The sequence below is a fragment of the Phaethon aethereus genome (genome assembly GCF_964289735.1).
Source record: "Phaethon aethereus genome assembly, chromosome: 3".
Classification (NCBI taxonomy): Eukaryota; Metazoa; Chordata; class Aves; order Phaethontiformes; family Phaethontidae; genus Phaethon; species Phaethon aethereus.
The window spans coordinates 72,363,039-72,387,409 of NC_138576.1; the positions used below are offsets into that span (position 1 = coordinate 72,363,039).

A 24,371-nucleotide genomic window follows, 5' to 3' on the forward strand; every position below is an offset into this window, starting at 1 on the left:
AATAATCCATCTTTCTCTTCATATTTCAACTAATGGTACAATCTCAGTATTCAGCCATACATGTCTAAAACCTTGCTTTAGTGCAAGACAAGATTTCAGTGAATAATTTGCCAGGAAGAATTAAACATTGGTACAATTTGAGAAAAACAATTTGAAATAAGGAAATGAGTAATTCCATCTCAAAACAGGAAACAATTAAAAAAATAGTTGTCATTCATGCTGCTTATCCTGATAACCAGAACTAGGAAAATGAAACATGAGGAGTTCTGCTGTTGTACAGTCTTACTGTGTATTAAAATGTGACTACCTGTTCTGCTGGCTGCAGACAGAAAATTCTTTATAATTGTTACCATGCATTTAGCATGTTGTTCGAAACTTCTCTCTGCATGAAGCTTGGTATACTTCAAGAATTTTCACACACTTATATACAAGCAGCCCTAACACAGAGTCTTTTATGTTCCTCTACAATTAGCAGAACAGGATGCCTATGACCACAGCCAGGGCTGTGATGTTAAATCCTCTACAAGGTCTGTGTCTACGGTTCCTCAGACAGAAGCTGTTCTGTGGCTATAGGAAGAAGTCGAGTAATGGGACGTGTTGTCTGAAAATTTAGCATCCTTGGGAAAATATGTAAAACTAGAAATTCTTTTTTTTTTAAAAAAAAAAGAGTAGTGAAATTTTCAGAAATGTGTATATCAGTAATCTCTAACATGATCTGTTTCTTCAAGAAATGATGTGGCATTTTTATGTGGCAGCATTTTCTTTCCTCTAAAGTGAAGATAAAATGGTTATAATTAAAGATACAACACTATAAATATGCAAGCGTATGTCAGAGCAGTAAATTAGAGCCAGCAGTGCAAATACAAGTGACCCCTTGGACAGTGGGATACTGTGCTCTAAGAAATCGCCGCTACCCGCCTCTCGGCAATGTATGTCCCCTCCGCAACGGCAGCCGGAGACTTCTCAGAGGTCATCATGCACAGAAAATCGTTGGGTTGATTGAGGTTCCCCCTTAAAATGCACATGCGTGTTTGTGGCAAAGATCCAGCTCAGGAGTCTGGGAAAGCTTTTATGATGGTTTCATAGGCAGGAGGGGGGGTTTGCGTGGAGTGGCAGATGCGGAGGCTGTTGTTAGACCAGTGAAATTCGGGTCGACTTAAGCTGTTGGTGGTGCTTCCCACAAGGGTCGTGGTGGTATTTGTGGGAGTGAGGGTGATCAGCTGACTGTTCGTCTCCACGGGGAGGGGAGGACACTGCAGGAAAGGGTGGAAGGTGGACGCGCGGAAGCTTGACTTCCTGGGGAAAGAGTTGGCTTGCTCCAGGGAGGCTTGCCGCTGGAAGGTGAGGCTGGCCAGGCTGAGGTTGCTCCGACGTTCGCAGCTGCTGTTGCGGTAAAATCCAGTCCTGCCACTAGTGTGGCCATGGGAGGAGGGTCTGGATCGACGGCCGAAGGTTGAGGAGCTCCCCTGGGAAATGTGGGCGCTAGCTCTGCGACGGGACAAGCAAGTGAACAATGCCCAGATGATCCCTCCAATCACTAGTCCAACCACCATGGACACTGTGAAGGCTATTGTTATCTGCTCTGAAATACAGCAAAAATACACAGCAAGGTTATTTCATTAACTGGGAAGGGGTTTCCTGCCAGAAAATTAATTGAAGACGGCAGCCTCCTTAAAAGATGAACAAAGCCCAAGATCTTTGTATGTAATACATGAGCTTTACAGCACAAACACAGCAGTTCAGATTGCTCTCACTACATTTTTTTTTTAATTTGCATAATTCAACAACACCCAGAAAGTAGCTTGCATTTAATACCAGTTTCTGTACCCATGCAAGGGAAAAGTCTTTAGTCTGTCCAAGAATCAGCCACCCACCAGCCCCAAGGTGTGTTATAAAACTGCCACACATCTACTTCTGGGGGCAATATGAGGTGTGGATTTATGCAGATTTGTCATCCTGTTTATAGACGTTTATGTATTATGTGTATGTGTTTGCAAACTCATCCATTACAACAGTGATGTAGTTTCTGTCATGTTCTTAATGGAGTAAGCCTTGTATTCATTACAACATGAGAATACGTCCCAGCTTTTTACTGCTGAGTAACAGATACTTTAAATTCTCATAGTAATTAATGTAAATTACTGTATTCTAAATGATTATGGTCAGAGATAACCATTAGTAATACTAAGTCTCTTGACTATTTCCCATCCCCAATACCCAATTTAAAGATGCATTAATCTGCCATTAAGAAAAGTAAATTTATAGCTCTATTATAAATGCTTTCAAGAATTAAGAGATCTGAAAACAAAAAAGAGCATGTCTAGGATTGTTTTCTCCCCCACATGGTTTCACAGTGTGGAGGAATAAGACTTTTCCCTTGTATATTCCTAGGACTAGGACAGTTACTTCAGAAAACTTTTGCAATTAACTTTCAGTTACTTTTGCAATTGAGCACCAGCTTTATTGCTGTTCTAAAAAGTTTGGAGATACATTTGTAATGCTGGATAAGGCCTAAAATGAACACAAAACCTTTACAGATCCCCTCAAAATTCAAGAAGTGATTGGATCTCAAACAAGAAGGAACACTATGCTGACTACTGGTGGACCAAAGAGGGAATAAGTGAAAAAGAACCATGGGACAGCCTGAAACATGTTTATTCTGTCTGTGCTGTGTTACCATGTTTGTGAAGCATTTCTGTTAAAAAGGAAATTGTATTCATTAGATAGAGGTATACCTTTCTATAGTGTACAGAAGCACAGGCCAGCTAACGCTCTGCTTGGCTGGCCACTGTGACAGAGGTTAGTAACTCCAGGACTGGGATGCAGATGTTAGAGCCCAAAAAGGGCAAGATGAGACTAAGGTTTAAAGTTTTCTTGCAAAGTAACAGCTGTTAAAGAGTTTCCCCTGAATTTATGGTGCTGCACAAACAGTCATTTCCAGAACCCCAAATAACGACACCAAGTCTGAGCTGTGGGAATTGGCCAAAGCAGGTGCTGGAGAGGCAAAGAGAGCAAGTGTCCCAAGGGATGGCCACGGAGAGCAGCTGGCACACCGCAGAGGGAGAGGAGAGGTGCCAGGCACAGCCAGCGGGACCGGCTTGCAGGCAGAGGCACCCCAGTATGCACCATCAGATACCTTTGCTTAAGGCATGTCTTGGTGTCTAGCAAGGCTTAGACCTAGGGCGGGTCACTGCAGGAGGGGTAAAGCAAGCATTTGCTTTCCTTCCAGCAGGGCAAATGTAAATGATTATTGGTATAATTGCCCTTTAAGAATTAGTTATTATCAACTTCCTTATCAATCTTCTTAGATTTCTCCCTTCAGTGAAAAATTGTTAGCTATGTGATTCATACTTGCTATTGGGGAAAATTAGCTCCTTGAGCACCAAAAAGTTCAGCATAAGATTTTTGCAGGTTTCTGGGTGGGGAGTCCAAGCATTAAATTTGAACACAGCCCTTGCTGCTGTCCATCAAACCTGTCAGGGGCAGTATATTCACCATACGTGTCTTTGCAGGTGTGGTTCTAGACGGGACCAACATTATCAAGAATTACTGACATCACCATAAATCTCCTACCCAAGTTTATTCACCTTACATTTTTCAGGCTAGACTTGAAGTTCCATGAGGCCCAGAAAATTTAATCTCTAATTAAGCCACTGATATTTTGGATGGCTATGCGATCCTACTGTTGCTTGCTTGTAACCTCAGCTTTCAGATAGCCTTCTAAGCATTATCCTTTCCAAATGGGAAAATAAAGCAAAGACTGGAGAGAAAAAAGCATGGGATATTGTTGCAAAGCACTGGTCCCTTTTGGGAATGCTTTGTTGTACTTCTGTTCAGAAGTGAGATAAACCTGACCCTAAAATATAATTTTTCTTTAAGCCCTTATTATTACCACTAAAAAACTCCTGACTGGGCACGCTAAAGCTAAAAGGTGACTGTCTGATCTGCTTTTTGCAAGAACTCACAGGCAGCATCCTGCGTTGCAACTCCTGGCCACAGATCAGAGCTCTGTCACCGTAAGCAGCCTTCTGACAAACTCATCATGATTCTGCCCTTTATAAAACATCTTCAGAGATACGGCAGGCCTTATTGTGCCCCTTTTGGTCAGGAATAGCCTATTATGACATTTTAATGGGTTTAATACATTCTGTTACTGTAAGTTCCTGCTGATACCCCTGAAGGTGGGAAGGGAGAGCCAGGACTTGGCCACCTCCAGTTGAGGACATCCCAGGGAGTGTCCCAAAGCCAGCACTTCCCAAGCACTAGAGCTGCAGTCTGAGCACCCCTCCTGCTGTCCCTGCGTGGCTGTGGGAAAGCGGAGCAAGAACTAATCCTTTCTTAGGCTGATTTCTCTTGCACCTCGGCTCGAATGCTACTTATGTTATCACATTTTGAGACTGCCAAGAGATCCCCCTGATTCTGAGGTCTTTCTATTCCACAGGGCTCTGTGTTGCCACCTGATGTTCCTGCTCCTGTCTGGGGTCTCAGCTCCAGCAGGGAGGAGGAGAGGGGATCTCTGCGGGGCTCGAGTGTAAGCAGGCGCACAGCAAGCCGCACAAGTGTACCTGGCTCTGGGGTTGCCGTGCACCGTGGTGAGGATTTGTCCCTGCATCCCTCTAGCCATAATTTTCACCACCTGCACAATCAAATCAGCATTTCACACTGTTAAAAGCAGATGAGGGAATTGACAAAAGTATCGAATGCAGCTCTTCAGCCCTTCCCACGTGCTGTTCCCCTGTGCTGGATGTACAGCACAAACAATTATCCCTTTGGACAATGTCTTCATTTTCTTTAACTTATTTGATTCTTTTATTTTTCTACTTCTATATATGAATGTAAAAATAGAGGGTCAAATTATTCCCTGGAGAAACTCAGCTGGATTTACACTGACTATTGCAGTTGCCATCTAGTACACCAAATACTCTCATTTCAATTTGGACCTACGTTTAATCCTCTCAGTTCTTATTGTAGAAATATCACTAGACCCATTGGTTACAGACACTTTATTCTTTCTATTCCCAGACTCCCTCTGACTTCAGTGGGAACTGTGGGTCACACTAATAGGCCGAACTTGCACTTTGTTGACTCCCTACAGAGGACGAATTTCACCGAAATGTAATTCAGTTCTAAAAACTTACACTGAAGAATTGTAAATCCATGCCCATTGATTTCCTCTTTAGAACGTCAAGCAATCACAGCCCTGAGGTACATTGGAGAAAATACCAAACAGAGAGAAAGATCAAAGGCAGAATGGGACTTACTGCACCTGGGATTTTGAGTGGAAGAGCTGGCTTTCACAGAGTTGTTTTTCTCTTCCTTAATCTGGGCAGTGCCAGGGCAGAACTAACCTTTCAGGAGAGTCAGAGCAATGCTGACATGAAGTGTGTCCCAAGAAGCCATTAAAATATCTTATGGTTTCCTGAGAGCTGTGCATGTCATGCTGTCCTCTGCTTTTTAAGGAAAAAAAAAAACAACCCCAAATTTGGGGATAAAGTAGGGATGCTGACAATAACAATAGCTCCCCAGATGCTGTTCCCTTAAATATGTTTTCATCTGTATGTTTCTCAGGCTGCTCACACTGCCTGCTTTATTCGATTATGCCACAACTGAAAAGATTTGGTACCCTGTCTCAGTCAATTTTCTCCACTCTCACCTCTAACACCAGCTGAGGTGAAGGACAAAGGTTTTTTTCAACAATGCAGGACAGACTTTAGGGTTCAAAGCCAGAAATAAAGGATATAAGGAAACAAAGCAACCAAATATCTTAGGTACATTACCTTTCTTATCTATGGTACTTCCAATGTGCCCATGCTAAAAGGGTTGGAGGCTCAGAACCCACAGTAACACCCATGACTTCTGGATGTTACCCCCAGATCCGAATACCAAGCCAGCACGTGCCTGTCAGCCCCAGATCTATCCAGATCAGGCAATTCCTTCTGAAGTCTTTCTATTCCCTCCTCTCTGATTTCTGCACGCAGTTTTAAGCAAATGCAGTGCTACAGGTTTGTACAGGGAATTATTGCCTCTGCTATGCAAAGCTTTTTCATGGTTGTTGCAGCTTTCCTTAAGGCTTTTATAGCTTCCCATGAACTGTGTATATGAAGCGTTAGTATATATCCGATCAAGTTGATAGCTGGTAGCAAGTCCTTACCACTCTATAGAATCCACACAGCAGAAATTTGGACATGTTATTAGTGAAGATGATAGGCTGGCTGATAAAGTGCTTTTCCTAGTTATGGCCCTGAAACAAGTTCTTCCCATCTAACCTGGACATTAGTAGCAAGGCCACCTAAAGGGAGCTCATACTAATCTGCAAGTCTTCTGAGAAGTGGCCTACCTTCTCTCCTTCATCACCTTGGGGTATACTTCACAAAAAATTAGCAACACAGTCCCTACCCAGACTTGTCAGTCCCTGGATCAACCAAACTCTTCATAAAATGGATTTGATTTTTTTGATGGAGCATCCTGCCTCTACCACATGGAGCTTAGCATGATCCTTGCAGACGTAGGTCAAATCTTGTAATTCTGTGAGGCTTTCATTTGCGTGGACCTTCCTTTCATGTGCATGGACCACATCAGATAGCAAGACGTCTCTTTGAATTAAACACATGTTTGCATTGAGGATTCATTTGACTTTCACTCTGGATTTTGTTCCACTAGAACGTAAGACTTTTCCCAAGGAATCTCCCTTTTGCCCTCAGACGGGCTGGAACAGCATTTTGCTCCCCGAACTCAGGAAATCCTTGGGACTTGCACCTTTCTTGTAGCCTTGTGATAAATTCCCCAAGGTGTAAAATTAAGGTGGGCGCAAGATCTTCCTTGTCCCATGCTCACAAATATATACATTTGTAAACTTTTCAGCTGGCCAAGTGTATGAAGGGATAGTAGTACCTTTGAAAATCATGTAAGTAGCAGCTTCAATGAGAGCAGCTCAGAGCAAGAACCAGCGCAGGAGAAGCGGGGACAAAGTACTCAATAAAAAGGAAAGAGAAATGGAGAAGCATCTTTTAGTCGCGCTGTGCGCACATGACTTGAATTTGAACCGCATCTTTGCCAATAATAGCTAAAAAAAGTTAATAAAGAGCCAGTTACCTTTCCAAGCATAGTTCTGCTCATGCTATTGCTAAGCACAAGGAAGGAGAACACACCCACCGGGTGAAGTGATACCTACACATTTGATTTGATTTCTAGTGGGTGACTTTCAAATATTACACTCTTCTTTATCTTTTGGAACTCTTAAGTTTTTTTTTATTGCTTTATTAAAAGAGAAATAATTAAGTAGTTTTACCTTAAAGTTATTAGAAGTGGTAAGGTAGCTTGTCAGTAAAGAACGGCATTGTTCAGGGTTCAAACTCAGCTTGCTCTAGAGGTTTTACTAATATTATGTTAGAGCAAGATTCTGCTCATTTACTTCAGCAATTGAGGGTAATTTTCCCATTTTTCTTTTCCTCTGCCTGCCCAAAACTAGCGTGAAGCATTGCGCAGCTAACATGCAAACTTGTGGTTTCCAGCAAGCTTGTATGTAGAACGTACAAGCTCATTGATTTCAGCTATATTAGCAATGAGAAGCATCAGAACACATCACCATGTTGTATAGTGGAAAAGAGCTGTTTTTATAATTTCCATCCAAATTTTAGAATTGTAAATTTATTTCCATTTTAGTTCTTTCCTTCTCACATTTTTGTGAGCTCTCTTTCCTGACTCAAAACTTGTCCAAGCACGTAAGCAAGCATTCCCCCCCTACAAGCACACACGCTTGCGCGCGCACACATTGCCTTGTCCCAAAGTTGAGAAGCCTTGACAACTGGTAGAGGGTTTGATCTCAGACATGCAGAAATCCAGCTCAGCCTCTGTCTTACCCTATATTTTTTCCCCAAATGAAAGCTCAGTGACAAAAGCTGGTATAAAAACCATACAAACCAGCATGGGAATTCATACCTGAACATTGCACAGCTTAGAGTAGAGCACCAGCTAGTGTATTAAAGCATGAATTGCATTTACAAATGACAAATCTAGTAATCTGACTAGTAAGAATGGTTTAGATGCTGTTTTACAGGAGTCTCAGTGTCTCAGGTTTCAAGTGTGGCTTGGGTAAGTCATCCGTGGATATTCATAAGAGCCTCATTTGTGCAAAACCAGACAGGAGCAGCCAGTGTCCATCAAAGTTTTAACAAACGCATAGCATCTTCCTACAGCTGTAGCAAATGTAAATCCCTAAGCCGGACAGGCTGCAGTTACTCCTCCTCACACATCCCAGCAGCAAGTTTGGAAATGAAGAATACCCTGGCCCCAGAGAGCCACAACTTTTTCCCACCACAGAAGGTTTGAAGTGATTCGAACTACTTGAAATTTTACGCAGGTTCTACCAGCTCCAAGAAAACTTAGTTTAAAGCTGGGGCTGGTATCAGTAGCCAAATCCTGTGCTGCTGTTGTCACGCTGAGTTCAAAAAAGCAACTTCTCTGTATCTGACGTGTTGACATTACTATCTTTCTGATTTTTATCACTAATTGTATAAGCAAAACAACCTCTCATTAATCATTTGTAGGCAGTCCATGATTCAGTTGGGTGGGCGAATCAGTTGCTGTGTAATATCAACCAGCTGTGATCTTAGTCATGGCAAAAGTTTAAGAAAGGTCACACAAGACTCTTGTGGAAAGAGTGAGAGTGACAGGCTGCAGCACAAGGTGGTTCAGGTAGTTGTGACGTCCAGAAAACAAACAGACGAGGATGGCAGCATCTGGAAAACAGAATCTGTGGGGAAAAAAAAAGGTAAAAGAAAAGCAGATTGTGCAGGACATGAGATCTAATAAAATAAGTAAGATAGATTGACTGTCAGAAATGTCAGTGCTCGACATTCAGCTTGCTAGAGGGTTGTTTTACTTGGCCTGTGCTAGTGCAAGATTCTTTTCCGCAGCAACAGAGAGTAATTCTCCCACTTCACCTAATAACTAAACAGTTGTTTTTATGTGCACTGCAGCTAAAATTCTGTATCAGAACTAGTGTGGCCAGCAGGAGTAGGGAAGTGATGGTGCCCCTGTACTCGGCACTGGTGAGGCCGCACCTCGAATACTGTGTTCAATGTTGGGCCTCGTACTACAAGAAGGATGCTGAGGTGCTGGAGCGTGTCCAGAGAAGGGCAACGAAGCTGCTGAGGGGTCTGGAGCACAAGTCTTATGAGGAGCGGCTGAGGGAACTGGGGGTGTTCAGTCTGGAGAAGAGGAGGCTGAGGGGAGACCTCATCGCTCTCTCCAACTACCTGAAAGGGGGTTGTGGTGAGGTGGGTGTTGGTCTCTTCTCCTAAGTAACTAGCGACAGATGAGATGAAATGGCCTCAAGTTGTGCCAGGGGAGGTTTAGTTTGGATATTAGGAAAAAATTCTTTACTGAGAGAGTGGTCAAGCTTTGGAATAGGCTGCCCAGGGAGGTGGTGGAGTCACCAGCACTGGCCGTGTTCAAAAAATGTGTGGACGTGGCACTTCGGGACATGGTTTAGTGGGCATGGTGGTGTTGGGTTGATGGTTGGACTTGATGATCTTAAAGGTCTTTTCCAACCTTAATGATTCTGTGATTATGTGAAATAAAAAATACTGGGTTTAAAATAGAGGAAAGGAAATTAAAAAATGTTTCTATGTGTGAGGACATGGAAGAATTAGAATAGACAGTCCAGGGAGGTGGAGCATTTACCCCCATTAAAGATTTTGAAAACTAATATCAGTCAAGAGTTGTTGTAATATAGTTAATCCTGTCTTGAAAAAAGAAGGTAGAACAGACGGCAGCTCAAGGTCCATACTGACGTTATTTTGTGCAGTTTCTAAGACTTTCTTCGATCAGGTAAGCAAATAGGCTCCGGAAGCATCTGAAAAATTATTAAGTAAATGACAAAGAAAAAAAAAATGCAGTCTGTGACCTTGGATTAATTGCCCATTTGAATTGCAGAGGGGCCGCCTGTTTATTAGAGGGTTAACGTCGCAATCGAGCAACCTGCCTAGGAACAGATTGCCCTCTGCTGGGAGTTTGTGCTGACAAGCTAAACGATACACAAACCACGTTAATTCTAATAAAATAGGGTGTCAGAAAAAGCTAACAAGAAACATTCCAACGAAAGGTTACAGAGATGTTAATGGTACCTCAAAAATCAGAAAACCCCAGAATTACATTGCTATAAACAGTTAAGGACTAGCGTTTTGCAGAGGCTTTGAAAGTAAGGGAGATTGAGGCACAGCAAAAGTGTTCAGAAGCTTAGTGAAGTAGAGCTTGCACGGTTTTGTGGCTTTGTGCAAATATTTGTGCTGATTGAGAAGTATGAGGCTAAGTCTGTTCTTAAATTCATATTTCTTGCCATCCATAGTGATGTCCAGAATGATCTCCATGCACCAGAGTACATTTGGTTTTTTTACTAATACCATAATTCATTGTGATAAAAAGCCAGAAGAGTGGAATATGCCATCTCAATATCCCACAAACCAACTCAGAGTTAGTGATGTTCCCTTGGTATTACTGGCAGTTGATTTTTACTGGAATGATAAAAAAAGAGTAATTGTGATAAGCAGAAGGAAATATCTAAGATAGAGATGTCAGCATGTTCAATATAATGCCTTTGGCATAACTGTATACAATAAAGCAAAGATTCCTTTACGCAGACAGAGATAGAAACTTTTTTACTGCATGGTTTCATTATGATTCCTAATGCATTACAAAGACAGTAATATAATTTTGATCTTTTCTGCATGTGCAGCAAACAATCCTCTGGCAAGGCATTCTTATCAACCTCACAAAACCAGAGCATAGGCCTAAGCTAAATGGCCTCTGCATGAACCTAAATCAATCAGTAAATCACAATTTGCCACGGTACAATATGGCATTATAGTTATTACTTAATCGATAAGATTATTTTACAGAGCTTGAGAATAAAATAATTTCCTATACAAACAAAGCATGAGTGACTGGAACGAAATCTTGAAATTAAGTAGGATTTGCTAAAATTCTTAAAATTAAGGAGGAAATACCAAAGTACCTGTGCTACGTTTAAGAAAACAGAAGACATCCAGGGTTAGAACAAAGCACAAGGTTTTCAGGTTACTGGGAAGACTGTAGCGTAAGGAATACTTTGAAATCATCCTCAGTCCCACCACAGTAATTCTGTTGTCTGGGGTCTGAGAAGAGCCTGCCTGATCCATACACAGCTTCAGGTGGAGCTTGTCCTTACTGTGAGAACCCACAAATGGCCAAGGAGTATTTACACTGAAAGTCCGACTTTTATCAGAATGTGAAGTAGAATATTTTTGAAGAGAGAAAACTCAGAGTGACAAGGCATACCCTGAGTACCTTGAGCTATCGGGTATACTAGAAATAAAAACCGCACTCCAGCCTGCCCAGTCCATCCTACAAGCAGTGGTTCTCAGTGCATCGCTTTTCAGAAGTGCTGCAACCTCTGCACATTTGCCTCTGGGTCTCAAGTGTCTCTTTCCGACACCCGAAAGGCAGGACCTTGTTTCTGCTCCGTGCTCTTAACTGTGCAATCTCTCTCCCTCTACCCCCGCAAGCTGCTCACCTGCCTTCCAGGAAAGGAGCAATCTTCCCTTCCCAGTTCCATCCCTCTTACTTCCCATTTTAAATGTACATCATGCGTTAACATAGCCAAACTGAATGAAACAGATACGTACAACATAGTGTCTTGGCAGAAGCTGAAGAAAATCTACTGGGGCCCAAAATTGTAAAGTTTCTCCGAAACAGTCTCTTCTCACTCAGAAATATACTGCCTTTGAAATACTGCCACAGAATATCCTGCTGACAGGTCTAACCTGTGCATTGCTTGTTCAAAAATAGCCATAAATGAAAATAGTGTTTAGGGTTCTATTTATAGCCTCATTATTTTTTGAGATTGCTGAAGCTAGGGCCTTTTTCAGGTGCAAATTAAGAAAGTTGTACAAAGTTGAAAAATGGGAAGAAGAGGAGCTGTTTGTGAACTGAATACGGATCTAAAGTATGCAGTAAATAAATATTCTAGGAGCAGGAAGAGTGATCTGTATTTAAATGAGATTTTCCTGCTTTTTTTCACTGCTGTAATATCCAAGCTACACCCAGTAATGCAAAAAAAAATCTCCTGCTATGTTTATCTTCCTCGGGCAACAGGTATAATAGTGAACATTTTGAGAATACAGATTTATGTTCATGTGTGGTTGTACTGTACTCTTCAATTAGTTATCTGCAGATCAGAAGTTTGAGCTTTCTTTCTCCCAGTACTTCCTGTGTGACCATCAATCAGTTTCAGAGATTTATCTTGTACCAAATATGCCTCTCAATATCTATTTCAGTGTGGGCTAGGAAACATAATTAACTAGTACTCACAAGAATTTGTGCGACCACAAGCTGATAAAAGCTAGTATAATTTCTAAGCGAGATGATTATTGATCTGCAGTATCAGACAACTCCTGACGACCCAGGACAGACGATCCAGGCTGGAGACTCAGTGTGAAGTGGGACATTGGTGCTTATCTCACATGAGCCAGTGGTGTTTGCACCAGGACGGTCCAGGTCCTACTTGCCTAGAGGCTCCTGCACTTCTCAGTCAACAGAGCCATCAGTGGTCTCCTTCATTTATGTTCTGGCTGCATAACCTATGCACCTTCCACAGAAACCATGTGTCTGCTTGGCTGGCTCATCCTTCCATTATCCTGGATAACTGAGAGATGGCATCAATATAACGTAATTTTTCTAAAGCAAAGGGTTTAAAATTAACAGATGTCAGTTAAATGGTCAAATATGCCCTAAGTGTCTGTTAAGACGCTGTATTGTGAATTCAAATGTCTGAAGCAGGAAATAAGTTTTCTTCTGCAAACAAGATGCCAGGGAGGCAAGGCAGAGGCCTCTGCAGAGAAGCAGAAACTGCCCTGGCTGTTTGCTTCAGCAAGCGTGTGTCAGAGACCAAAGAAGTTTTTGCATTACATTGAACTGACTATTTTTTTCCTTCCCCGACTATTTTGCTGAAAATTTCCCATACGTTATTTCATAACAATGCTGTCTATATCTGTATTGTTGGTGGACTTTTGTTTGAGGTTATTTAACAGATAAATATTAAGTTGCTATTGTCCCATTTTCAATACATGAAAATCAAACCCACATAAGTCTCTTCTCCTTCTCCTCAAGAGGAAGGGGAATAAATTATCACCTTGGAACCAAATCTACTGCAGTCTAAAAACTTACTTTTACATTTTCTTTGCTTTTGAATGGTTGGTAGGAGAATAACTTAGGATTGCTTGGTGCAAAAAAGTTTCAAAATCTGAATAAGTACCTTTTATTAAGTTTGTATAGGAAGTGAAGATCCTACTTCGAAAAGCAGGAAAAAATGAAGTTTTCTGTACTGTTATTGATAGTCTTTTCTGATTTTCTTTTTTTTTCCCCAGACAAAAGCATAGGGTTATGAAATTAAGATAATCTTACAAAGACAAAAGGGCCAGTCTTGAGTCTTGATTTTACTTTGTGCTCTTCTTCTGTGGTTGTGGACATCTCATTCGATCTCCACGCTTCAGATTAATCTTCTGTATGGGGGACATGGCAATGCTCACAGCCACTCATTTGGCTCTCAAAGATTTTTGACTCCTGATTAAATGAATTAAAATGGCAAAATTGGAAGTTGTGTATAAATACAAAGCATTTTCCTTCAATAGGTTCTACACCAACTGAGGCAGAACCAGTGCACGCACAATGGGCTGAGACTAACTCATCTGAATCTGAATCCTGCCAGGCTCTAGCAGCTGAGCACGCATCTATGGGGGGTTTACCGTGGGGAGAAAGCAAAGCAGTAAGCTTCTTTTGTTATGTGAGAGATTCACATTCACTAGTGTGGTGCCTGGAAGAAGAAATACACTTTGTTTCCTAAAGACTAGATTTCTGGATTTGGTAGGTAAATAAAGCATGATGCTCCAGGAAGCTCATGTGAAAACAGGCAGCACCACATAGTCAATACAGTAGGTGTAATTGCCAAAATGTGTATGCTCTCTGTGTTTGATTAATATTTAAATAATACTCTGAAGAAACTTTGCCTCTTCCTTCAACCACCTTAGATCTGCCTCATTCCTGCTAAAGATGGTTACACATTTGATAAATCAATGGCTGCGTCGGGGGGTGGGGAAAGCAGGAAAGAAACAGTAATTAGAAGGCCAAAAAACACAGCCTCAGGATGATAGAATCACTTTAAAAGAATAATTTATACACAAGGAAGAAAATGTGCTCTGAATAGAGAGCGTGCAAAAATAAGACTGGTCTCTTCACGACATAGTTGGTTGCTTTCACCCAGCGATAGTAATACTCTTTTCTTTGGGCTTGCCAGAGTAAGGGCAAGAACAGAAATAGGTCCCTCATTAATATATACTTTTATCTCTCTGACAGGCCTGCACGTAAGGTCTTGGAATGGATTTACATATTAGCTTCCTAAACGCAAGGTCTGATTACTGATATAATCCCCTTTGCTTCAGTAATGGAAGTGATAATTTTCACATGCTTGTTAAGTCTTTTACTTAACTGATAACAAAATAAGCATAATCATATTAAATTTGAAATAGCTTAATCATTCTGACCCTTGAGAAGAGAGTATATGATCTATCTGGTAAATCTTTATGTAGGGTTTTTACAAAACCATAGTTGTCTATTAGCTGATACAAAACGGTACCACCAGAAGTTAGCTGGAAATAAAACATAGCGTAAGGCTAAGACACGGTTCTTTCTCCGGGAGAAATCAATGCAGGCAGGGCATGTGTTTAGATTTGACATATGACCTTGACTCCTGTCCCTGATGAAGTATAGAGAAGTGCTGGCTTCCTGCAACAGTTTGGCAGCAGCACGAGTGGCATCAGAAGGTGCAGCGCAGCATCTCTTGCCCGGCTGCTTCAAGCTCTCTGTGGCAATGCTGGAAGACAGCGAAGCACAAAGCCGCAGCCGCTCCAGCAAACGCTGCTGCCACGTGCATAAGAAATCCCACTGGAGCGCTGCACACAAATCAGCCCTTCCCAAACACCGCTGGAGGAGAGCACAGACATGGTATACCCCGAAGCTAAGATGGGGAAGATGAGCAATGCCTTCCTTTTTAATTGCATCGCAAGTCATAGCTTTATTTCTCGTTTGGTATAAGAATACCTCTGGAGGACTTCAGAGGAGCAGTCAGGGACCTTGAGTGTTACAGAGGAGCAAGATCCACTGCTGCCACGTTGCCACCGAAGGGCTGATGTTCACACACAGTTGCTGCCGTTGCTAATGCCTCACCGTCACATGCTCTCCTTCCCTCAGCTAAACTCACGCCCTGGTCGCCATTTCGCACAGTATTGATGCCATTTACATGAAAGCTGCGTCCTCTCTGAGTCACTAGCCCAGGCTGCTCTGCTGCTGCCTTGTAACACATCCCAAGTCAGCTCACGCTGTGGTCAGGGGAGCTGGAAACAGGAAGATTTTCTGGTGACTTTGACCTGGTGGATAGGACAACGTCCCTCTTCCTTGTAGAGATCTTAACAAGCTCAGGCGGAGGAAAGGTGGTATGTGTGAGTTGCCCCAGCAGTCCTCTAGCTACCATGATCCTTATCAAAACTGTGTGGGATACTTAAATCGGCTTCTGACCACTTGAGTACTTGAGAAGTGCAAGGGGATTTATGCTGAAATGTGACCGATGTGACTTTTTCTACACCTCTCTCACAAGATTTTCATGTGGATCAGTATCTCCTAATGACAGCCACACTGAAGGGGAAAAAATTGTCATTAGTCAGGGGAAATCTCTGTTGCTCCAGATGCCATGGAGCAAAAGTTACTCTGATGCTGCTAGGCCTGGGAGGATGCACAACCCTACAGCCCTCTCCAAGCAATAAAAAAAAAAGTCTGCCTTGGTTCCTATACGGGCAAAGCTGAGTTTTACTGGTGTTGCCATTATTTATTTCTGTCTGGGTACTATGTTCCCAGGGTCTGGCTGAGGTCCCACTGTGTGGCTTTTGTGACAAACAAAACCAAAACTGGTCTCTGTCCTAAAAACTCTGCTGAGCTGTACAGGATTTTCACAGTCCTGATTTCGGCACATTCACCGTGCAGATACATTGCAATTATCTGCCATCAATATGAAAAAAAGTTATTCATTGAAGTTACTCATTTGGTTAAGTAACCTGGAATTATGGCATTACTATTACATTTGTGGCATCATGTAATATTTCACTGAGGAGCAGGAGGGACAATTTGTAGGTACACTAGATTTCAGATTGGTAGGAAAAAGGGTAACATTTCAAGGATGTAATACTACTATAAAGATCTCATTGTCTTTCATATTGTTGCTTAAATGTATCATATTTTATATCTGTGTCACACATCTACTCCACAGATAAATGTACTTGGAAAAAAATCAGTGTGTTTACAGGAAGCATTTGCAAAACCAGAACTGGCTTTCTGTCTGATGCTGTCACATTTTACCTCATCATTTTTCTCTTCACAACATTCCTATGAAGCAGCACAGAGAAGTTTCCTCTATTTTTCATATTGGGACCTGAAACATGGAGGAATCATCTGTCTGATCTTCTAGAAACCCTGTTAAAAATCTGCCTCCCAGTATGCTTATTTCCACGAACGTCTTTTGGGGGAGCCAGCCTGCTCTAAGTTCAAGCTGACCATAGGAAAATAAAACTTTTCTAGTTTCTCAGTGAATTTGGGAAGAATCAATGTGGTTTACTCCGTGTTAGGATCCCTACCTCAGAAATCTGAATACATTTTTAAGTTGATAGAAGTCTTGTGCAGTGTTGGCAGGTTTCTTGTAGGAGGAGTGGGAGAAGGCTTTATGCCACCATTGCCTTTACTCAACACAGCTACACAGCCACGAAGCCAGGTATGCTTGTAGGTTCATTACTTGATAGAATCGAGGAAATCTGCAGCCCCAAGGACATGGTCTGTCCATACCAGACTGTCACAAAGGGGTGTAGGCATACTTTGCTTCTTTCTGCACTCTACCTTATGTTATGCAGTCACACCACTCACGCAACAAGGAATTTCTAGTGCAGACAACATTTTGCAAATATTTTAGAGGAATAATGCTCTCATTAGTCCATCTGATCAATATCTTTTGGGCTAACAGGGAAAAACTCTCCAAGGAGCTATTTTCCACCAGTTTTCCTAGCCATTTCATGTAGTGAATTCAGAGAGCATTCTGACTGAACTAGGAAATGCATCTCTCCTTCCTAGTTATTTTATGTTAGACTGCTTTTATATTGGGTTGTCCAAATTCACATGCCACTGACATATACTAGAACCAATCAATGGGGGCATTTGGATCATATGTTCTTCAAAACAAGCTCTTTTGCTAACATCAGTAGATATATTTGGCTGTGAAATGGGAATGAAAGACAAGCTGCTCTTTGTTTTCAGAGTTCTTAAGGGTATGTCTATGGAAAGGTAGCTTTGGAGATGTGCAACTTTTGGGTTTTTTTAAGGTTCCAGCTTGAACAAGTAAAGGAGAAAATGTTAGTCAGAAGATGGAAGGTTAGGCAAGCAATAAAGAACCAGAGGGGCTCTAGAAAATCTATAATAACAAACCTGGAAGTATGAGACATTTATTTGATTGGAAAAGATAGGTGGGGATCTAGAAGGAGGGTTTGTTCATATATGATTTACTCTCACATTAATTCCATCATGATGGGGACCAGAAGTCTGCTCAATGCTTTGAGTCCTTTAATATCATACATCATGAAGTAAAGCCCTGAGCTGCAAGTCCTGAGTGATGGATCAATATCCCTGATGAGCCAGAAACCAGGCTCCGAAATTCAAGTATTATGCAAACAGATATGTAAGGCAGTGGGTAATAAGGCACTCCGGGAAGTCTGAGCAGGAAAGTTGTCACTGCAGATAGAGTCAGTGTAGGCTAGATGGGGAGATTCAGAGTCAGTGTGAAGACCACATTTTGTGTGTGTGTGTGCGTATATATATCTGTGACATGGGGGAGGTATTAGTACAGGCTCCTGGCCAAAGAACTCAGATATATTCTTTCAGATATGTTTGTCTTCACCATATCAATATGGATCATCCTTTCTTCTGATAACATTTGTTGGAACCATTCTGCCCCTTTACCTCTCCATGTATTGATGAATTTGTCTTGCTTTTAGTTTTTATCCTTATTGGATAATTTTATCTATTGTTTATATATCGTTTTAACTAAATGCAAAAAGGCAATGAGGTTAAAGAAATTCAAGGTTGACAAAGTCAGTTATAACTGGAATACAATTCGTCCCCAGGAGTACTATGAATGGAGAACTGCTTACCTAGTCATCAAAAATACAGTGTGGTGTTCTGGGTGATGGCAATACTCATATTTGTGCATTAAGAGGTTCTATTCTCATTTTTAATCTCTATTTCCTGAAGAGGACAATGTCCTACTACTTTGGATAAGCACTGGAAGGAATTATTCCCTAAAACACTAGAGCAGGACTGCATGATGAGGTTGGAAGAAAGCGTTTTGCCTCTCCCTCTCTGTTCTCCCATCGGGGCTGCTTCCAACAACAGGAGCCTGTAAAGTCTGAAAATATTTGACTCCAGCAGAGTGCTTTCAAAAGAAATGAGATCACTTCTTCACATCCCATTTCCAAACTTTTGCAGGCATCAGTGATCTAACCTAAAGACTCTGCAGAAAGAGATTATCTCTCCTGTGACAACATTTATTCCTTGTGCTATGAGCTCCTTACGATGTGTGATATGCTGCCAAGTATTGCACTGTTAAAATCACTGGGGTTTTCCAAAACACAGGGAAGGGACCAAAAAAGAGACTACTGCAAGAAAAAATTCCAGTTGATGCAGTTAACAGCCTGTCTTCAAACACTTTGCTCTGTTTTGGCTCATCGCCACTAATTAAAATACCAGGAAGAATATACATGCCAGGGTGAAATTGTGAAGAGGGAGAAAAGGGAACAGAAGGGGAGGGGAGAAGAAAAACAGCGGTTCAGGAAATACATCCTTGAGGCTGATACTGCACCTGAATCCAAGGCTCTCATTTTCCCAAGTCTTCCTCCTATTTTGTTCCACTTGAACCCTGAGGGTTGTCTCTACACTACTCACTGGTGTAAAAGCACCTATAAGTGCCTCTATGTCACGCCTTCACTCCCTCCTGTCTGCCAGCAAAGGAACTGCGTCTTCAGCTTACTGAAGTCCTCTGTCCTATCAGCAATGCCCAGTCCACCAGGATAAAGGCCCTCTGGGATATTCTGGTTTATGCTGGTCTTCTCCAGCCATCAAGCTAGGAAGAGAATGACCTGGTAGAAGCTACCGCTGCCAAGAGTTCCACAATTGGCTCCAAACTGTAGCGTTTGTGTGCCTCCACATCTCCAGCAGCGCAGTTGAGGCAGCTCCCAGAGTCTTTATTTGATGCTGCTAAGGCTAGACTGGAGGGGTGCAAAGTGTCTGGAAGGAAGCAAAGGGAATGAGAAGAGACCACCCAGGGGGGTATGCTGGAAATGCACCGACACAGTCATCAGGGTGGAAGCCAACAGGGTTAACCTGGTCACCACACAACAAAATGCTTCTTTTCTCACTTGTAAAGAACTGGGCTGGATTTGCTGCTGTTGCTTCTTCTCTGCCACAGCTACCACCCCTGAAAGACCCCAGAAGAGAAATCAGATCCCATGGCTGTCTAAGTTGGACTTCCTGTGTTTGACAACTGGGTCACAGTTCGTGTCAGTGCTGCCCGTCACAAGTAGTATTTCAGTTCATAAAGAGAATGACACAAAGTCCTTAACCATCATTATTGCCACACCAGTAACATGATAGCACGACAGTCTCAGACGTTAGAATATGCTCATCCCTAATGACCGTCTCTTCCAGCAGAGTATATAGTCTGACCTCTTTCACGCAGACACATTTGAATGAGAAGACTGGTGGGCTGAGGGAGAGACAAGGCAAAATTTGCCATTGTATTTAAAACCATGAGTGCTTTTGTAGCTTATAAAATCAAGTGATAATTCTTAAAGTATTAGTGCCAGGCAATTCGCAATCTTAAAATGCTGGAAGCCAGCTGATATATAGCATTGTTTCCACACACTGGGCAAAAAACACCCTGGATTCTGATTCAAGAAAAGAAAAATTGTCCTCAATGTTTTTAAGGTGTTAAATAGTAATGTTGCCTTTTTAAATAGATACTTGAGTAAAACTAGACTGAAGGATAGTCTAGGGATCTAAGTTTATGTTGATTAATATCTGCTTACACTTTTTCTCTCTGCTGCTGTCATATTGATCAAATGTACTATTTAAATTAAATTTCCTGATCTGAAAGTATATTACTATCTGAAGTGGAGAAATAGGATTGTCTCAAAGCCATTTATTGTATTTAATTGTGTGCGACTGAAAATGCTTTTAGGGATTACAAGAAATGCACTCCTGGTTAAAATGGAAACATCTTTGCTCCCACTGTTAACTTATAAATCAAAATGAACTCAATAAAGACTATATTAAAACAGTAAAAAACGAAATTAGTAGTTGATGCATGGGTACCAAACCCTGAATTTCTCACTCAGCTATTGCCAAATATCCATTTTGAAACTATCAATAAAAAAATAAAAACAATAGATTCTCTGTCTACAGTCCTATGTGATACCAACAGTGAAGAAGTTCAGCAGAGGCTGGCTTGAAGTGCTTCTCTTCCTACCTCTGCCAAGTACCATACTATGGATTCCTACTGCAAAGTAGGGTGACCAGAGGTTACACAGCTTCATAGAAGCTGGCACCTGAAAGAGTTGAGCTCCTGCATCCTTGCAGTAGCTCAGACAGCTTGTGTGAAATGGGCACAAATGTCTACAAAGACTCTGCACAACATCTGTAGTAGGGAACAGCTCTAGCGAAGTGAGAATCAGAATCCCGATTTTGGGCTTGTGACACGTCGCACAGAGGATATTTGCTCACAGGGCCAGCAGCACTATCATGAAACTCATGAAGTTAAACCAGAAGAAGAGGTTAATATTAATTTTTTTTTCCCAGCAAAATTTATTTTAGGCCAGCAAAACTACTGTTTTGCTGCTTCTGTTTTACTCCGCTGCATAATTTAACATTTCAAAACTACTGCAGAATGATGATGGTGAAGACTGAATTCAGAAGTCCTGCAAGATATGCATCTAAGCATGTGACTGAGTCTTGAGGCTGTCTCTGACACTACACTGAGCTTGCAAAAAAAGTGTGCTAATTAATTTTTTAAAATATTATTATTTGTTAAGGTCTTTGCATGAATATAGAGAGAGGATTCAGACTACTTAGGTAATTCACACAGCATGACTTATATCAAGGTGTGTATATCTTGTTTTTATCTACACAGATTTATTCATGCACATTTCCACTAACCTGGAGCAGTTGTAAAAAGATTTATATGTGCTCACACATAAGTAAGTGGAAGGCAGTTTAATTTGTCCATTGTTTTAAAATTCTTCGAGTCACTTTTAAGATGCTGTTGTGTGAAGTTGCCATCGGAGACAGCTTTAGAAAACAGGATGACTCTGTATTTTTCAGAGTAGGGAACCAGTTGTTAGACAATAGATGGTTTATAAAATTGTAAGAGTTTAAAAATCATTATAAATAGTTGCTTTAAAAATTTTTACAGCATTTTTTTTTTTCTCACAAAGTTAGTTCCCCTCAGCAAACCTTTGCACACATGTTGAAGTTTACAGTTTGGCCAAGTCCATGGGAGCTGCTGAGAAGTCACACGTGCATGGAAAATGATCTGCATCTTGGTAATGTGTTCAGACTCACAGCACTATGTGGTGAGCGGCTTAGAAAAACTGTGAAACCGCCTGTTAGCAATATCCTGAAAAATCACAGCTTCAAGTACTGCATTCTCATTTAATAAAGAACTCAATTTTATTTATATCTATTATGTGTAGTTTATTTTTACCTCAGGCCATGTATCTCCAAGGATGTCAGAAAATGCACTTCTACTATTTTAGGTGAAGTTTCCTCACAGTGAGCTTGTGTCATTCATTGTCTTCTGACAGAGACTATATAGTGTCCCTAGTTCCTAGTCTACCACATATGATATACCTACAAGAAAGGAAGGGGAAATGCTTTTAACCCTTCTAAAATCTGTCAGAAAAATAAGAAAAACCTAAGAGGCATCCTCCTTTCCAAGGACCATGCAAGCCCCTCACAAAAACCCAAGCTGCGAGCTGACTCTTCGTGAGGATGGAGAATGCCTTGCCCACAGTCTGAGCAGTATGGTGAACGAATCCTTAGAGTTTAATATACCTTTGCTGTTTCTTGTGTTTCTATAACAGTGAAGCAATAATTTACCTCAGAATAAAAGCAAAACTGCAGTAACATGAGGCAGCACCTTTTACACAAGAATTCTTAAAGTACATGTTGATGAAAGCACTTTCATTTTTGCTCTGAAAGGGCCATTACATGTAGTTCCACTCCACAAAAATTATAGTTATTCTTCAGAGTCCAGCGGGCAACCTCCAGACAACAAGAGACTCTGAAACAATAACAACAGTATTTCTTCCTCAGTTAATCTGTCTCAAAGACGTCCAGTACCATTGTCTTACTCTTTAACCCAAGACACAAAAATGAAGTGAGTCGCTCATGGTCTCCCAGTAGGAAAAGATACGTGTCACTGCAGGAAACATGTGGATGGCATTCGACAGATTATTGTTTCTCTTGCTAAGGAAATGAAGGAACTTCTTTAAATGTTCTTGTATAGTCATTTTCCACTCTTTGCCCAGGGCATTTCTATGCAACAAAAGTCCTATTTTGCTAATGCATATTATTTTTCAGTTTTAGATAGTGCACGGATTCTTGGAGGGGTCATTGCTCTATAGCAACGATAATAATAGACAAAAACAGATCATATAATTCACTCTAATGCTAAATTTTAATAGATGTTAATGTTAAACATAGCAAGCAATAGACCTTTTTGGAGGGAGTGTTCTCCACAGCTGTTGCACAGAATCCTTTAGGATCAAGTCACTGAACCTAATCACCTTAAATGAATTTCAGTATAACATATATTTCCACCTCACACTCCATACATTTCAGTTAAAGAACCATTCCCAGGTCTGGGTGAAAGAAAACAGTCTTAATAAATTTCCTCAAAATATGCGTTGAGAAAAAAGTAAGGAAAATCTGATCATGAGGCACCACAACAAATTACAGATAATTTTTTTATTCTGGAAGAGTAAGAGCCTGTTTCAAAGGTTGCAATACATTTAGTTTTTGCTCTCTCTTTTTCATCAGAAGATGAAACGGATCATGTTTGCTGTGTAGGTACATCCATTAAAGGGTTGAGAATATCTGCCTGATCTGAAACATACTGAAGTCAATAGACACCTTTTCAACTGACTTCAGTAATGAAGTTTGTCAAACAATCAATTCTGCCCTGGTAGTTCCTGCTGTCTTGATTAGCTTAAAAACATGATAAAGCTCTGTCAAAGAAACATTTGGAAAACAATCTTTTGCGCTGCAAGAAACACAGTTCATTATTTTTGCTTCCAACACGAGGCTTGAAAGTATCTAGATGCATTTTTTAAGGCAATCACCAGCAAATCTCAGCATCTACTTTAACGATATTCTAGAAAAAGAAGCAAAATCCTTACCCCAAAACTTTGGTGGCCATGTGATTGGAGAGTAAGTACTGTTTCTATCCATAACATCCAAATAACAAATATAGAATGGTATGTCCACAGAGGAGCAATGGGTTTCTGACCGTTTGAGATTTAGCAGTAGAAGCAATGCTTTTGTGCTGCCAGGGAACTCTGTTGTTTGCCTGAAAGGAAGTGGATGTATCATGTTTCCTGCTTGTGGACTTGAATTAGCAAGTTCTCGCCTTATCTTGGAACACCACATGGTTCCCGAGACGGGGAAGTAGTTTCCTTCTCGTCATTTCCTCAGCCAGAGCAAATTGACTCAGAACAATACCAAATCTCCTCCTTCTCTGAAACTTTTTGAACCCCAAAATGTCCAGAGATAGAGAGATGAAAATTCCTTTTCCTTTCCTTTAATGATTTTCTGTGTTGGAGGCCTTCCTTAAACATTCAAAAGCACTTGTATTCGGTGGGAATTTTCAATAGGACAAGTGTCAAGAGGTTTTTAAAAAACACCATTTCATTAGTATTTTAATTTAGGGTATGAGGATTGTTAAGTATTCGCCATTGTTCTTCAGCTAGTTTGAGGAGCAAGCTGGGCCTGACTGTAACTGTAGGCATTAATATTTTAATGACTGTACTTCAGATTTCCTTTGCCAATTCTTTTCCTTTCCACACCCCATTCTAAAATACAAGTTCCCTGGAACACAAGCAGGCTTTGAGCTGATTGTTTGGACAGTTTTAATACAATGCAGTGTTAATTCCCTGTTGGAGTTTGTAGGTCCTGCTGCTAAATATAACGAATAG

General features: G+C 41.1%; 1 protein-coding gene across 2 annotated transcripts; it reads right to left on the reverse strand.

Moving 5' to 3' along the window:
• Positions 1 to 1,006: 1,006 nt before the first annotated feature.
• Positions 1,007 to 23,826, reverse strand: MYCT1 (MYC target 1; the record flags this gene model as incomplete). Of its 2 annotated transcripts, none has more annotated exons than XM_081998140.1 (2): positions 1,007 to 1,582; positions 23,577 to 23,826. In XM_081998140.1, 2 exons carry the CDS (start codon positions 23,824 to 23,826, stop codon positions 1,050 to 1,052), a joined length of 783 nt encoding a protein of 260 aa, XP_081854266.1. In that variant the 3' UTR covers positions 1,007 to 1,049. The 2 variants fall into 2 exon arrangements, with proteins under 2 accessions (XP_081854266.1, XP_081854267.1); XM_081998141.1 differs by having other exon boundaries at positions 1,007 to 1,577; positions 23,577 to 23,633.
• Between the last annotated feature and the right edge of the window lie 545 nt (positions 23,827 to 24,371).